The sequence below is a fragment of the Hylobates moloch genome, unplaced genomic scaffold (genome assembly GCF_009828535.3).
Source record: "Hylobates moloch isolate HMO894 unplaced genomic scaffold, HMol_V3 SCAFFOLD_1, whole genome shotgun sequence".
NCBI lineage: Eukaryota > Metazoa > Chordata > Mammalia > Primates > Hylobatidae > Hylobates > Hylobates moloch.
The window spans coordinates 10,402,260-10,416,975 of record NW_026652276.1 but is presented as its reverse complement, the minus strand read 5'-3'; the positions used below and the strand labels follow the sequence as shown (position 1 = coordinate 10,416,975).

Sequence of the window (14,716 nt, the reverse complement as noted above, 5' to 3'; positions counted from 1 at the left end):
GTGAAACCCCGTCTCTACTAAAAATACAAAAGTTAGCCAGGCATGGTGGTGTGCACCTGTAATCCCAGCTACTCAGGAGGCTGAGGCAGGAGAATTGCTTGAACCTGGGAGGCTGAGGTTGCAGTGAGCCGAGATCACACCATTGCACTCTAGCTCTGGGCGACAGAGTGAGACTCCATCTTGCAAAAAAAAAAAAAAATTATATGTATTTTTAAAAGACAAAAATTTAAATCAACACCTGTAGAAAACAATAAAAAAAAATACAAAAGAAAATGTTTATGTAAATTTTTGTTTTGTTTTGTTTTAGAGATATGATGTCACTCTGTCACCCAGGCTGGCATGCAGTTGTGCAATCATAGCTCACTGCCGCCTCAAACTCCTGGGTGGCATTAAGCGATCCTCCTGCCTCAGCCTCCCAAAGTGCTGGGATAACAGGCGTAAGCCACTGTGTGTGACCCGTTTTGTTATTAAATTTGAGAAAACCATCCTCAAGTTTCTTCCATAAAAACACTAGGCCAGGCTGGGCACGGTGGCTCATGCTTGTAATCCCAGCACTTTGGGAGGCCAAGGCGGGCGGATCACGAGGTCAGGAGATCGAGACCACGGTGAAACCCCATCTCTACTAAAAATACAAAAAATTAGCCAGGCGTGGTGTTGGGCGCCTGTAGTCCCAGCTACTCGGAGAGGCTGAGGCAGGAGAATGGCGTGAACCCAGGAGGCGGAGCTTGCAGTGAGCCGAGATTGCACCACTGCGCTCCAGCCTGGGCGACAGAGCGAGACTCCGTCTCAAAACAAACAAACAAAAAAAAACACTAGGCCAGGAGCAGTGGCTCACGCCTGTAATCCCAACACCTTGGGAGGCTGAGGTGTGCAGATCACCTGAGGTCAAGACCAGCCTGGCCAACATGGTGAAACCCTATCTCTACTTAAAATACAAAAATTATTCGGGCGTGGTAGCGCATGCCTGTAATCCCAGCTGCTCAGAAGGCTAAGGCAGGAGTAATCGCTTGAACCCAGGAGGCAGAGGTTGCAGTGGGCCAAAATCGCAACATCGCACTCCAGCCTGGGTGACAAGAGTGAAACTCCGTCTCAACAACAACAACAACAACAACAAAAACACTATATAGGGGAGGCAAAATTTTACCTTTATCCCTTAGGATTTTTGGCTGGGCCTGAGAATTAAAGTGATGTAAAACAGATACACAGGAGAAAAGCATATACATCTATAAGTTTAATGTGATGTGGGAGCTCTCCTGCAGAAACGAAAGGGAAAAGAACTGGCAGAACCTAAATGCTTTTAAACTAGGTTGAACAAAGAGAGGCAATTGTAGAAAACTTACCAAATTATATGGAGAGGCTAAAGGAAGATAAGAATCATGTTACCCAGGTCTGTTTTTACAGGATTCTCTCAGCTCTGACAACATGTGGTTTTTTTCTCCCGATACCCGGAGAGCATCTTTCACATGGGAGTTTTTATCTCTTGTTTTCAGGAAGAAAAGAGGAAGATTAGAATGCCCTTCCTGCATCAAGTGCCTTTACCTCAAAATAATCCTAAGCCAAAGTGGCATATTTTGGAATGGCATATTCTGCCACCCCTTAACTGTAACTGGGGGCATTTGAAGTTTTCTTGCACACTGATTATTCACAAATACTCTAACAACATAGAGAATTACTAGAGACCATTCCTACACCAGGACAGATAGCAAACATTTGACCATGCATGGAAGGTACTGTGAATCATGGAAATTTTTCCCACCAAATCTAAATTAAGGCCAGGCTGAGTGGCTCGCTCCTGTAATCCCAGCACTTTCTGAGGCAAGTGGATCACCTGAGGTCAGGAGTCCAAGACCAGCCTGGCCAGCATGGTGAAACCCCGTCTCTACCAAAAATACAAAAAATTAGCCAGGCATGGTGGCGCATGCCTGTAGTCCCAGCTCCTTGGGAGGCTGAGGCAGGAGAATCGCTTGAACCTGGGAGACAGAAGTTGCAGTGAGCCGAGATCACGCCACTGTACTGCAGCCTGGGCAACAGAGCAAGCTCCGTCTCAAAAAAAAACAAGTGTAGGGCTGGGCATGGTGGCTCATGTGTGTAATCCCAGTGCTTTGGGAGGCTGAGGAATGAGGATCACTTGAAGCCAGGAGATCAAGACCAACCTCAGCAACGTAGGAAGGCCCATCTCTACAAATTAATTAGCTATGGTGGCGCACGCCTGTAGTCCCAGCTACTTGGGAGGCTGAGACGGGAGGATCACTTGAGCCTAGGAGTTCAAGGCTTCAGTGACCTATGATTGCCCCACTGCACTCCAGCTTGGGTGGCAGAGCAAGACCTTGTCTCAAAAACCCACACATACATAAAATGACCATGTGACACATTAAGTTTCATTACCTCTGGAAATTATGCCTTGCTATCTTCATTCACATGCCTGTTGCCTCTTGATCATATGATGACGGGTACATTTCCTGGCACAAATCTGTGATAAACTCAGGAAGAAGGCCAAATGTGCAGGCCAGCCAAATCTGCCCCCTTCAGTGCTTTCCTGAAGCTCCACTTGGTGACCTCCACATACTAACTAGTAAAAACTGGGTCCTATGGCCCCTAGCTGCACGGGGGTCTGGGAGGTGAGTATTTTTAAGTAGACACATTGCTGTGCCAACAAAATCAGTTCTGTTGGTCAGGAAGGAGAGGGTGAATATTGTGTAGACTGCTAACAGTGTCTGCTTCCCCTTTCAGATTATTTTCTGTGTGTACAGAGATAGATATAGATGATTGATAGATAGATAGAGTATACCTGTATTTTTTACAGAAATTCATACTGCTTTATAATGTCTTTAAATGATTCACAAATACTCAAAACCAATTAATGAGAAATTTTTTTTTACCTAAATTGACATGTTGACCAACTTTTACTACTGAATAAATTGCATTCAGCTAAATAATATGCTGTCTTTTTTTATTGTGCTTAAATATGCTGCATTTTATAGTAGCAGAACCTTCTTTCAAATAAAATCTCTGTCTGTAACACTGATGAAAGCCGAGTTCTCTGGATGAGTATAGGTGGATGTCAGGAGCCCTTGCTCTCCTCTCTCCCTAGACCCCAAAGCATTTCTGCGGAACTCAGTATAAACAGCTCTGTCTTAGCAGGTTGTTGGACAAGATACCCTCTAAGATCTTTCAGCCCACAAAGGCTTCTTTGCAACTGAGGGGCCCGAGAGTAGGCTGGGTGGCTCACACCGCAAGCAAGGGGAGGGGAAGCCCAGGCCAGCAAGAACAGGCTGGGAAGCGGCTGCACTGCTGGGCTCTGCACACTGAAGCCACTCCACTGAGGGCCTTTCTTCACGCATTTTTGCAACAGACCAGGCAGTGCTGGGCCACAGGCCAGACGCAGTTTCCCCATCTACTGGAGGGGAAAAATACCACCCACTTTAAATTATTTTCCAGGTTTCTGTAGTTTAAGGAGATGAAATAACTGGCAGAGTCTAAAATATTCTCGAATACGTAACATGTTCTGTCATTTCTAGGAAGACATTGGGAGGAGCAAGCTCAGATGACCGTTGACAGTGGGGAAGTGCAGGCAGAGGACTAGTCACAGGCTCGAGAAAATCCGCATGTTGACTGTTTCCCCTTTTCCAGTTGCCTTCTTAGTGTTTCTCTGTGGGAGGGCTCAGGGGTCCTCTGGCGTGAGGGACAGGAAGAAGAGAAGGCAAGAGTCACCCTGGAGCACCGAGATGAGAGCGTGTAAAGCCGACCCTAGATCCTGGATCGGGGAAGTGGGATGGAAGGGAAGTCACAGCGGAAGCGGACAGCAGTGTTAAGTGGTTGCAGTGAAAATATCCTGCCTTGGTAGATTTCTTTAGAGACAGAAAAGGCGACGCAACTGCATTTTAGTTTTTATTTACATGGCTTAGTTACATTCCATTTCCCCCAAGAAGCTGGGCACCTCCCACTTTCTCACTCTCCCAGACTCTTTCCCTTTCACTCTCCTTTCCATCCCTCCCCACCTGCTAGTCAGGGCAGGTTTTTTTTGTTTTTGTTTTTGTTTGAGATGCTCTTGTTGCCCAGGCTGGAGTGCAATGGCGCCATCTCGGCTCACTGCAACCTCCACCTCCAGGGTTCAAGCGATTCTCCTGCCTCAGCCTCCTGAGTCGCTGGGATTACAAGCATGCACCACCATGCCTAGCTAATTTTGTATTTTTAGTAGAGATGGGATTTCTCCATGTTAGTCAGGCTGGTCTCGAACTCCCAACCTCAGGTGATCCACCTGCCTCGGCCTCCCAAAGTGCTGGGATAACAGGTGTGAGCCACTGCACCCAGGCCAGGGCAGGTTTTGACCCCACCTGTCACTTCCCTGGCTGAGACCTTTCCCAGGGTCCAGGTGAGGCTCACCGAATCCCGTAGGCACTGGCCCTTTTTTTCTTCCTCTCCCTAGCTAAGATACTAGATAAACCCAAAGGAATTTTCAGCAGAAATCAAGAAATCAAAGATGAAATTCCAGTGTTCAAGAAGTTTGTTGTTTGTTTTATTTACTTTTTGTTTTGTTTTTGTTTTGAAATAATTATAGATTGATAGGAAGCTTCAAAAGTAACACAGACAGTTCCCAGGCGCCCTTCGCATAATTTCCCCTGGTGCTAATATCTTATGTAATGTATAGCATAATAATAGCAAAACCAGGAAGTTGACACTGGTATCATCCACAGACTTTATTCACATTTCACTAGTTTTACAGTGATGTTCTTTTTAAACAATTTTTCTTAAGTATTAACATAATAGTAACCATATTACAAAAAATTATGGCAGAGAAAAATATTCTTAGTTCTACTGTCCTATAGAGCCACCCTAATCATGTTAAGTTTCATTTCTTTCCAAGGTCTTTTTGTGCACTTTTAGCATAATTGAAAGCTAAGATCACTCCACTGCACTCCAGCCTGGGCAACATAACAAGACCTCGTCTCAAGGAAAAAAAAAAAAAAAGCATTCTTTATGTACATTATTATAACCTGATTTTTATTTAATGTTTTAAATAAACATATTTCTCCATAACCTGTTCTTTATCATTGTACATGGCTATATATCAAGTGAATATGCCATATTTTACTTATTTATTCCCCTGTTACTAGACGTTAGATCGTTTCAGTTTTACTGTATAATAATTTTATAATGAACAACCTTGTTTATCTTACACTTTCCATGTTTTGGATTCATTCACTAGTATTTACACTCAAGGATGTGTGAACATTTTTACAACTCTTGATAAAATGCCAAATTGTTTTCCAAGAGTTGTCTCAAATTTCAATCTCCCTAATTAGTGTTAATTAGTTAAACTAGTGTTTTAAACTATTGGGAGCAGTGGACGGGATCATTTTTCTGTCATTCTTATAATAGTTGAAGAATGCTACCTTGTTTTGTAAAGTTGTAGTTTCTAATTTCTAGTAAAGTTTGTCTTTTTTGTTTCTTCTACTTACTAGTAATACTTTCTATTTTGTGACATGGTGGTTTGAATTCTTTGCCCAATTATCAATTTAGTGTTTTACTTACTGATTTGTAGGGGCTCCTTAGCTATGAAAATGTTAACCTTTAATCTGTTAAATTTGCTTCAAATACTTCTTCCAAGTTTGTTGTTTGCCTGTTGATTTGGTTTATTTTTAACATACTGTGAAAGTGGAAATGTTCGTATTTTTATGAAATCAAATGTCCATCTTTTTTTCCCTTCTCATTTTTACAAACCCAGTCCTTTTCAGAGACGTGATGAGTTACAGTAGGTCAACCGCTTTCTTCCTTTTCCTAGGGTTTGACTTTGTTTTAATTTATACTGCTAAATGGTATGATATGCAAACCCGTTAGCAAAAAAAGGGGTTTTCCCCGCAATTACTGTTTACCTGAATAATTTGTGACATGATCCTTCCTCATTTATTTGCAAAGCTTCTTATCATTAGGCCGGGCGCGGTGGCTCACGCTTGTAATCCCAGCACTTTGGGAGGCCGAGGCGGGCGGATCACGAGGTCAGGAGATCGAGACCACGGTGAAACCCCGTCTCTACTAAAAATACAAAAAAATTAGCCGGGCGTGGTGGCGGGCGCCTGTAGTCCCAGCTACTCGGAGAGGCTGAGGCAGGAGAATTGCTTGAACCCGGGAGGCGGAGCTTGCAGTGAGCCGAGATTGCGCCACTGCACTCCAGCCTGGGCCACAGAGCAAGACTCCGTCTCAAAAAAAAAAAAAAAAAGCTTCTTATCATTATAGAGCAGTTTATTCAGAGTATTCTGCTTGACTTCTAGGTCAGCTCTCTAGCAGGTATTTCTCTAGCCCTTTTTTCTCTTTCCTTCCACCAGATCATGACCAACACCGGGAAGACAAGGCGGAAGGGGCTGGCTAATGTGCAGTGGAGCGGGGATGAGCCCCTGCAAAGGCCCGTCACCCCCAGCGGCCACAGAAACGGGTACCCAGTGTAAGTCAGGGCTAAAGGAAGCGGGAATTGACTTTCTTAAGCTTTGTTTTGATTAACTACAGTGTAAGATGTATGTATTTTTAAAATTCAAAATAAAGCATTCATTTTGAAAAGTATTTATCTCTTTATTTTTGGGGGATTTTTGGAGGGAAAGAGGTTGAGTCCTTCTCCCTTCCCCCAGGATTTTTTTGTTCCAGAAAGAGAAGTGATTGGATTACAGGATCTCTAGGGCCACTTCAGATGACAAATCTTGGCCAGAGTAATTTCAAAAGAAGGGACCTGAAAGGAACCGGGCTCTCTCCAGGACTCCTGTCATGCCTTTTCTGTGGCCTCTGGTCGTAGCACCAAGCCCTTTGTTGGGATTGGAATGTTACAGTTTAAGACTCGAAATCAGTTTATTTTAGATGACTTTTTGGAACAACTGGATGCTGTTTTAGCTGCCGAGCCTTATTCATTTTCCATAGCCTTGCTCGTACCCCATTTATGTAAATAAAATTTTAGTCTCGTTATGTAGAGCCTCTGGTCTCCCTGGGGGCCCTAGACCCCTCGTGGGCTAAGGAGCCCCGGATCAGACAGTCCAGTGGGCAGTAGAGAAGCCACTTCTGTGGTCTGGGTGGCCTCTCTTTTCCTGTCTAGAGAGAATATTACAGCAAAATACTACAGACAGCAGGCTAAAAACCTCAATATATTCATTCAACAAATAATGGCCATGTAATTTTTAAAAGAATATACCGTGTTTTACTTAGTTATCCCCTGAAACTGGGCACTTTATTTTTTCCAGTCTCACTCTATTGCAATTTTGTAATGAACAACCAGGCAACAGAACTGAGCAACAAAACTCAGAAATGCCTGCCCTCATGGAGCTCTGTGCTGCCACGGATACCGGGGACACCAGGCAAGACAGACTCAGCTCCTTGATGAGTTCCATCTGGGATTTGTCCTATAAATATTTCAGGGCCTGTGCCATAGATGAGTGCTCTGAGATCTGTTTGGTTTGATTTCATAATTAGGTATGATATGCTTATATTTCTAGGTGTTTATTTTTAGTTACTGATATATAAACTAGTACATGCCCTTTTCTCTCTTAAACTTACAATCAGTGTTTTTAACCTACAGAAAAGTTGAAAGAATATTACACTGCAGATGGCTGGGCGTGGTGGCTCACGCCTGGAATCCCAGCAGTTTGGGAGGCTGAGGTGGGCGAATCACGAAGTCAGGAGATCAAGACCATCCTGGCTAACACGGTGAAACCCCGTCTCTACTAAAAATACAAAAAATTAGCCAGGTGTGGTGGTGGGCGCCTGTAGTCCCAGCTACTGGAGAGGCTGAGGCAGGAGAATGCCGTGAACCCAGGAGGCGGAGCTTGCAGTGAGCTGAGATCGCGCCACTGCACTCAGCCTGGGTGGTAGAGCGACACTCTGTCTCAAAAAATAAAAAAAAGAATATTACACTGAAGAGCTTTCAGTTAACATTTATGTGCCCTATCTCTCTCTCACGCTCTCCTTCTATGTGTATAATACATAATTTACATGCGTATACTTTTTTTGCTGAACTATCTGAGAGAAGATTGAAGACTTTTGTGATAATCCCATTATCACAGCTAAGAAATTTAACAGTAATAATATGGATATAGTATTAGAGTATTCTTTAATTGTCCCCTAAAGGTTCTATACATCTGAGCGGTTTTGGGTCATTTGGTTTTCATCCAGAATACAGCCAGTTATCAATTACTAGTAAATCTAGTTGATAAATATAATACCTTTTTAAATGGAAGTAGTAACAGGAACTAATAAAATTCCTCTTGCTTGACATGGGAAAGAGGACACTGAATCATTGTCTTTAAAGTATTTTTCAATTATTTTTTAAAATAATTAAAACCCTGCTTTCATGAGAGGCAACAAATGACATAAGGCTATTTTAATCAGAGATAAGGATAGGGAATCTAATGAATGTGGGGCTAAGCAGTGGGCACAGTTAATTCTTGGGTCAGGTGTTCTTCTTTAGAGAAATTTGAGGACGTTTTCCATGCCTGGGAGCACATCTGTCTCTCCCCTGATATGTAGGGGTGGTCCCATCAAGATCTTTGGCTGTGGCACGCTGCCAGGTAATGAGGGCAGCTCATTTTCCTGAAACCACGGACCTTCCCACTATAATGATGCAGTCGCCACGTCACCAGCTTCCCTTATCAGGTCTCAACAAACATTTTTATCACTTCTCTGCCATATGGTGTTCTCATTGCTGGGGTTGCAGAAATCAGTAAGATGTGACTCCCTGCCCTCAGAAGCACACAGACCAAGCTGTGTGGTAGGGAAAGAGGTGGTCAGTGGAATGCAGTGGGCACTGTCCCCAGCGCGTGGGTACTCCAGATGGGCTACGCGATGCTGATGTGCAAGATTTGTAGTTCTGCCTTTGCATCTCGAGCTCACCTCTAAAATGTTTGAATGCTGGGGATCTTGGACATCATCCGCTACAGACAAGAGACTACTGTATGTGATGTAAGATAGGCATCCTGGCTTATTTTTCTCCATGTAGAGAGCTACTCTTCTCTACATCACCTATAAACAGCTCACTATTTCTCCACTGATTCAAGATACCACTTTAATTCTATATCCCCTCCAGTCACCCTGGCTCTCTATTTTGACACATTGTCCGGTTGCCTGTTGCCACACCAAGTGTTTATTGCAAAGGTTCTTAGCATATCTAAATATTGCATAGAAAAATCCTCTCTCCCCACCTGCCTTTGGCTTTCTCTTTCAGAGTTCATTTAACTATGTAGAGACCTTTATTTTTCCATAAGCATTTAAAAATAAGTCTGGCAACTTCCTTAAAAAATCCTTTTAGGATTTTGATTAGTATCACATTTGATTAGTATCACATTAAATTTATGTAATGTTTTGGAGATAATTGAAATCTTTGCAATGTTAAGTCACTGTGCAGCATTACATCATATTAATTTTATATGTTAAGACAGAATAATGGTCCCTCAAAGATGTCCACATCCCAATCCCCACAACCTGTGACTAAATGACATTACATGGCAAAAAAGACTTTGCTGATATGATTAAGTTAAGGATCTAGAGATAGATGATTCTGGATAATCTGGGTGGGCCCAATGTAATCACAAGGGGCCTTACTGAAGGGAAGCAGGAGTGTCAGAAACAAAAGGAGATGTGACAACTGTGTCAGAAGTCTGAGTGATGCAAGGCCATGAGCCGAGGAATGCAGACACCCTCTAGAAACTGGAAAAGGCAAGGAAATAAATTCTCCCCTAGAGCCTCCAGAAAGAATGCACCCCTGTTGACCCATTGTAAACTCTTGACCTCCATAATTGTGAGACAAGTTTGTGTTGTTTTCAGTCACTAAGATTGTGATAAGACTGCAAATTATGAAACAACTACAGGAAAACATTGGGGAATGTCTGCAGGACATTGTTCTGGGCAAACATTTCTTGAGTAATACCTGACAAGCACAGGCAACCAAAGCAAAAATGAACAAATGGGATCACATCAAGTTAAAAAGCTTCTATAGCAAAGGAAACAATCAACAAAGTGAAGAGACAGCCCACAGAATGGGAGAAAATATTTGCAAACTACCCATCTGACAAAGGATTAATAATCAAAATTAAAAAGGAGCTCAAACAACTCTATAGGAAAAAGTCTAATAGTTGGATTTAAAAAATGGGCAAAAGATTTGAATAGACATTTCTCAAAAGAAGACACACACAAACAGGCTTATAAAAGGGTGCTCGGCATCATTGATCATCAGAGATGCAAATCAACACTGCACTGAGATACCCTCTCACCCCAGTTAAAACGGCTTATCTCCAAAAGTCAGGCAATAACAAATGCTGGCAAGGATGTGGAGAAAAGGGAACCCTCATACACTGTTGGTGAGAATGTAAATTAGTACACCCACTATGGAGAACAGTTTGGAGATTCCTCAAAGAACTAAAAACAGAGCTACCACATGATCCAGCAGTCCCGCTGCTGGGTATATACCCAACAGAAAGGAAGTCCATGTATCAAAGATAGCTCTGCACCCCATGCTTGCCGCAGCACTGTTCACAGGAGCCAAGATTTGGAAGTAGCCTCAGTGTCCATCAGCAGATGAATGGACAAAGAAAATGTGGTACATATACACAATGGAGTACTATTCAGTGCAAAAGAATGAGATCCAGTCATTTGCAAAACATGGATGGAACTGGAGATCATTATGCTACATGAAATAAGCCAGGCACAGAAAGTCAAACATCACACGTTCCCACTTACTTAAACAATCTAAACAATTGAGCTCATGGAGATAGAGAGTAGAAGGATGGTTACTAGAGACCAGGAAGGGTAGTTTGTTGGGGGTGGTGGCTGGGGGAGTTGGAGAAGGTTAATAGGTACCAAAAAAACACATACATAATGGGCCAGGTGTGGTGGCTCATGCCTGTAATCTAAACACTTTGGGAGGCCGAGGCGGGTAGATCACTTGAGGTCAGGAGTTCGAGACCAACCTGGCCAACATGGTAAAACCCCGTCTCTACTAAAAATACAAAAAATTAGCCGGGCGTGGTGGCGGGCGCCTGTAGTCCCAGCTACTCGGAGAGGCTGAGGCAGGAGAATGGCGTGAACCCGGGAGGCGGAGCTTGCAGTGAGCCGAGATTGCGCCACTGCACTCCAGCCCGGGCGACCGAGCAAGACTCCGTCTCAAAAAAAAAAAAAAAAAAAAAAAATACAAATATCAACCAGGTGTGGTAGCGAGTGCTTGTAATCCAGCTACTCAGGAGGCTGAGGCAGGAGAATCGCTTGCACCTGGGAGGCAGAGGCTGCAGTGAGCCGAGATCACACCACTGCACTCCAGCCTAGGTAACAGAGACCCCCAACTTAAAAAAAAAAAATGAGTAAGACCTAGTATTTGATAGCACAACAGAGTGACTATAGTCAATAATAATTTAATTGTACATTTTAAAATAAAGAGTATGATTGGAATATTTTTTTACACACAGGATGAATACTTGAGGGTATTCATCAATGGATTATGAATGGAGAGGGTACTCCATTCTCCATGACGTGATTCTTACACATCGCATGCCTGTATCAAAACAATTCATGTATACTATACATATATACACCTACTGTACCCACAAAAATCTAAAAAAAAAAAAAAATTGAGAGGAAGTCTTGCTCTGTTGCCCAGGCTGGAGTGCAGTGGCACAGTCTTGGCAACTGCAACCTCCACCTCCCAGATGCAAGTGATTCTCCTGCCTCAGCCTCCCAAGTAGCTGGGATTACAGGCACCCGCCACCACACCTGGCTAATTTTTAAATTTTTTGTAGAGAGGGGATTTCACCATGTTGGCCAGGCTGGTCTTGAACTCCTCACCTCAGGCGATCCGCCTGCCTCAGCCTCCCAAAATGCTGGGATTACAGGCGTGAGCCACTGTGCCCGGCCTTAAAAATTAAAACAAAAAAATTATGGTACTTTGTTAGAACAACAGTAAAAATGAATACAGCCATCCTGTGTGCAAGTACAGCATGACTCTCCAGTTCTTTAGGTCTCGTTTGATACATTTCCTTGCTAGGAGAAACCTGAGGCCCGTGGTGGCTCACACCTGCAATCCCAGCACTTTGGGAGGTTGAGGCAGGAGCATTGCTTCAGTCCCAGAGGTCGTGGCTGCAGTGAGCCGTGATTGTGCCACTGCTCTCCAGCCTGGGCAACAAAGTGAGACCCTCGTCTCAAAAAAAAAACAAAAAAAAACTTCATATGTTCAAGGCAATGGGTGGGCATGTTCTTCAGGGAAGGTTAGGACCCCTTCTCAGCCCTGGAGGTTGGATTTGATTAATTTAGCCCAGTTTTTTAAATTTAACTACCCTTGTCAACGATGATTTCAATGGGCATGCAATCCAGTCCAGCCATAGGATCTAAGATTTTCCAACTTTTATGAAGGGCTTGAGAAACTCTGTACTTTCTTTTCTTCTTTTGGTCTTTGACTGTTGCTTGAGATGCTATGCTTGGAGGTCCTGCAGCCATCCTATTTGCACAAAGTGACAATTTTTTTTTTTTTTTTTTTTTTTGAGACAGAGCCTCGCTCTTTCGCCAGGCTGGAGTGCAGTGGCGCGATCTCTGCTCACTGCAAGCTCCGTCTCCCAGTTCACACCATTCTCCTTCCTCAGCCTCCCGAGTAATTGGGACTACAGGCGCCCGCCACCACGCCCGGCTATTTTTAGTAGAGACAGGGTTTCACTGTGTTAGCCAGGATGGTCTTGATCTCCTGACCTCGTGATCCGCCCATCTCGGCCTCCCAAAGTGCCAGGATTACAGGTGTGAGCCACCATGCCCAGCCACAAAATGACAATTCTAAGAACAAAAGCAAAACCACACCAGGAAGGCCAGGGAAACCCAGCAGAGAGAACCTGGATCTGCAGCAAAGTCACTCAGCTTCGCATTCCCCACCCTGTACTCGCTACCTCTGGAATTCTGTTTATGTCGAATATTACATTTCCCTTACCGTTTAAACCAGTGGTGTTGAACTTTTGTTACTTGTAGTCCAAAACATGTATGGAACAAGTAAATATAAAGAAAATAAAAATTATTTATTCCAGCAGCCGGAGAGAATTATGATCATCATTTTAGGGTATTACATTTAGTGTAGTTTTTTCCTACATATATTTTTAGCAAACGAGAAACCTTTTAGTGTTTGTGTATGTGTCTACATGTATACATGGTTTGTTTGCAGTTTGATTTTTCTTTGTTTTCTTTTGCATTGTTGAACATCCTGTAAAAGATGATTTAATGATTTATATTATATTTACATACTATAATTTATTTAGTCATGCTGCCATTTCTGACATTCGTTTGTACTGATTTGGAGTTATTATATGCTTGGTGAACCACTAAGTACCTAAATATTCCTAACTAAAACAAAAAAAAATTATCACCCTCCCTTCACCACCAGCACCCTCTGGTATCCCGTTGCCAGGAGAGTGAATAAATCTAGAATCTTAGTCCTCTTGAGGGCACTACAACAGTATGTATTGCACATATTCAGAATGCCAGGACTTTTTTGGTTTTGTTTTGTTTTAAGACAGCATCTCGCACTGTCACCCCGGCTGGAGTATAGCGGCACAATCACAGCTCACTGCAGCCTTGACCTCCTGGGCTCAAACCATCCTCCCACCTCAGCCTCCCAAGTAGCTGGGACCACAGGCATGCGCCACCACATCTGGCTGAATTTTTAAGTTTTTGTAGAGACAGGGTCTCACTATGTTGCCTAGTCTTGAACTCCTGAGTTCAAGCAATCCTCCTACCTCAGCCTTCCAAAGTGCTGGGATTACAGGTGTGAGCCACTATGCCTAGCCCAGCCAGTAGTACTTTTGGAGCCAGTAATTCCACTGCTAATGGAGGTCTCACTCATGCAACCTGGGTCTCCTGGGTTCAAGCCATTCTCCTTTCTCCTGTCTCAGCCTCCCAAGTAGCTGGGATTACAGGCATTTTTTTTTTTTTTTTAGTAGAGATGGGTTTTCACCATGTTGGCCAGGCTGATCTGGAGCTCCTGACCTCAAGTGGTCCACCCACCTCGGCTTCCCAAAGCGCTGGGATTACAGGCGTGAGCCGCCACGCCCACTGCTAGGATTTTATACTGAGAAATAATCAGATGTTCACAGGATAGATAGATAGATGATAGATAGATAGATAGATAGGTAGATAGATAGATGATAGGTAGGTAGATAGATGATAGGTAGGTAGGTAGACAGATAGATAGATATAGATAAATAGATATCCATATATACACACACACAAGGTTATTTGTTGCAATATTATTCATAAAATTAGAAATTACATTCCCAGGCCAGGTGCAGGGGCTCACACCTGTAATCCCATAAGTTTGGGAGGCCAAGGCGGGTGGATCACAAGGTCAGGAGTTCCAGACCTGCCTGACCAAGATGGTGAAATCCCCGTCTCTACTAAAAATACAAAAATTTGGCCGGGCGCTGGTGCTGACGCCTGTAATCCCAACACTTTGGGAGGCTGAGATGGGCAGATCACGAGGTCAGGAGAACGAGCCATCCTGGCTAACACGATGAAACCCGGTCTCTACTAAAAATACAAAACAAATTAGCCGGGTGTAGTGGCGGGTAGTCCCAGCTGAGGCAAGAGAATGGCGTGAACCCAGGAGGCGGAGCTTGCAGTGAGCCAAGATCGCGCCACTGCACCCCAGCCTGGGTGACAGAGCGAGACTCGGTCTCAAAAATAAATAAATAAATAAAATACAAAAATTAGCCAGGCACGGTGG

General features: G+C 43.6%; 1 protein-coding gene across 5 annotated transcripts in view; it reads left to right on the top strand.

The window, feature by feature from the left end:
* The window catches only part of ARMC9 (armadillo repeat containing 9), a 168,847-nt gene that overhangs the window by 143,100 nt on the left and 11,031 nt on the right, over nucleotides 1-14,716 (top strand). For 3 of the 5 annotated variants that reach the window (XM_058437383.1, XM_032753920.2, XM_032753916.2), the window contains one exon: nucleotides 6,324-6,439. In XM_058437383.1, coding sequence (XP_058293366.1) covers nucleotides 6,324-6,439 — 116 coding nt within the window. Of the gene's footprint in view, nucleotides 1-6,323; nucleotides 6,704-7,555; nucleotides 7,764-14,716 lie in introns of those variants that run through there. The other 2 variants (XM_058437390.1, XM_032753922.2) reach the window with 2 other exon arrangements.